General features: G+C 42.8%; 1 protein-coding gene across 1 annotated transcript; it reads left to right on the plus strand.

Moving 5' to 3' along the window:
• The first annotated feature begins 272 nt into the window (after positions 1 to 272).
• LOC112742487 (cyclin-T1-5-like) lies at positions 273 to 1,384 on the plus strand. The gene is made up of 3 exons (XM_072215753.1): positions 273 to 318; positions 413 to 952; positions 1,071 to 1,384. The coding sequence occupies exons 1-3, from the start codon at positions 273 to 275 to the stop codon at positions 1,382 to 1,384; spliced, it is 900 nt and encodes a 299-aa protein (XP_072071854.1).
• The last annotated feature ends 247 nt before the right edge of the window (positions 1,385 to 1,631 follow it).

Consider the following 1,631-nt stretch of genomic DNA (forward strand, 5'->3'; position numbering starts at 1 on the left):
CGCTCTGCCTGCAATTTAAGCCACATCATATTGCAGCAGGTGCCATTTTCCTTGCTACCAAGTTCCTGAAAGTGAAGCTTCCATCAGATGGGGAGAAGGTTTGGTGGCAAGAGTTTGATGTCACCCCACATCAACTAGAGGGTTGGTGCCATCCCCTCAATCACTTGCATATTCAGATAGTTAACCCGATTGGACAGCCTTTGTTCCCATGGCTAAATGCTATGATAATTTCTGTCATTGCCATGTGTATGGATGGTTATCTTTTACCGATCATGTTAGGCATTTTCTTCAAGAGAACAAACCCAATTTTGCTCATGGGTAGTTTGTTGTTATAGATAGAATATCCTTCTATGTTGTAATAGCTGGATGCTTCTGCTTAGCCTTCTGAGTCTGTGTTTATGTTGTCTTGCAGAAGTTAGCAATCAAATATTGGAACTCTATGAGCAGAATAGAATATCACCATCTCAAGAAAGTGAAGTAGAAGCAAGTGGTGGAGGGGCAACGAGATCTGCTACAAAAGCTCCTGGTTCGAATGAGGAGCAGGCCTCAAAACATACATCCTCACATCCAGCTCCGTATCACTCATCTGCAGAAAATCATGTGGTAGCACCTATGGGAACAGAAAACCAAAGCAATGATGGGAGTGCAGAAATGGGCAGTGAGATTACTGACCACAAGGCTGACCTGGAAATAAGAGAGTCCCGGAACTCTGAACAGTTTCCTCTGAAAGATAACAAGAGAGAAGTAAAAAATAGATCTAAATTTGGGACTGAACGCATAGTTTCAGGAGACCAGGATAGAATTGTTGGGACAAAGGAGGCTTCAGAAGTAGGAAGGAAGGATGATCTGGGTTCGCATAAGTATAGCAGTGTTGGTCAAAATATGGAGCTTCGTGAAGGTCCTGTTGGTCACTCACCCAAAGAAGAAATGAAGATGATTGACACAGACAAAGGTGAAGGCTGCACTGGAAAAAAAGAGGAAGGAGCGAGGGGAAATGACCTTAAAGAAAGATGTCATGGATGAGGATGATCTCATTGAGAGGGAGCTCAAAGATGGTGTTTAATTAGCAGTTGAGGACGAGAGAAACAAGCGCGAGAGAAGACGGAACTGGTCTAAACTGGACGAGGCAGATCACCGTGACCATGAGGAAATCGGAGATGATAAACGCACAAGCATGAAGGGACAATTACAGAAAGACATGGATGCAGACAATGCAGAAGAGAGGGAGATGTTAGATGATGCTTCATCCCTGTCTAACAATCGCAAGAGAAAGATGGGAAGCCCTCCTCTGGATAGGCAACCGGAGATGAAAAAGCGGGGTACTTCCGGTCTCTCTGAGGATGGAAATGTGAAAGGTAGAGTTGGCTATGACTATGAGGAATGATGAGGAAAAATCCTTGCTAAGGTGAATGTTCTACTGTCCTTGATTTGGTTTCTGTGATTTGCCTTAGAAAGTTGCAAATGAATGAATTTGGAGGATGCTATGCTCTTGTATGCGTTGCACATTTCTTATTTAAGGATCGGAATGCCTCAATTTTTGTAGTGACATTGAAAGCTTACCGATTTAATATGTATTTCTACCTGAGTTCCCTTCCTTAAAAAAAAGGAAAAACTATCAAAAGTACCCATGA

This window comes from Arachis hypogaea, chromosome 14 (assembly GCF_003086295.3).
Source record: "Arachis hypogaea cultivar Tifrunner chromosome 14, arahy.Tifrunner.gnm2.J5K5, whole genome shotgun sequence".
NCBI classification, from domain to species: domain Eukaryota; kingdom Viridiplantae; phylum Streptophyta; class Magnoliopsida; order Fabales; family Fabaceae; genus Arachis; species Arachis hypogaea.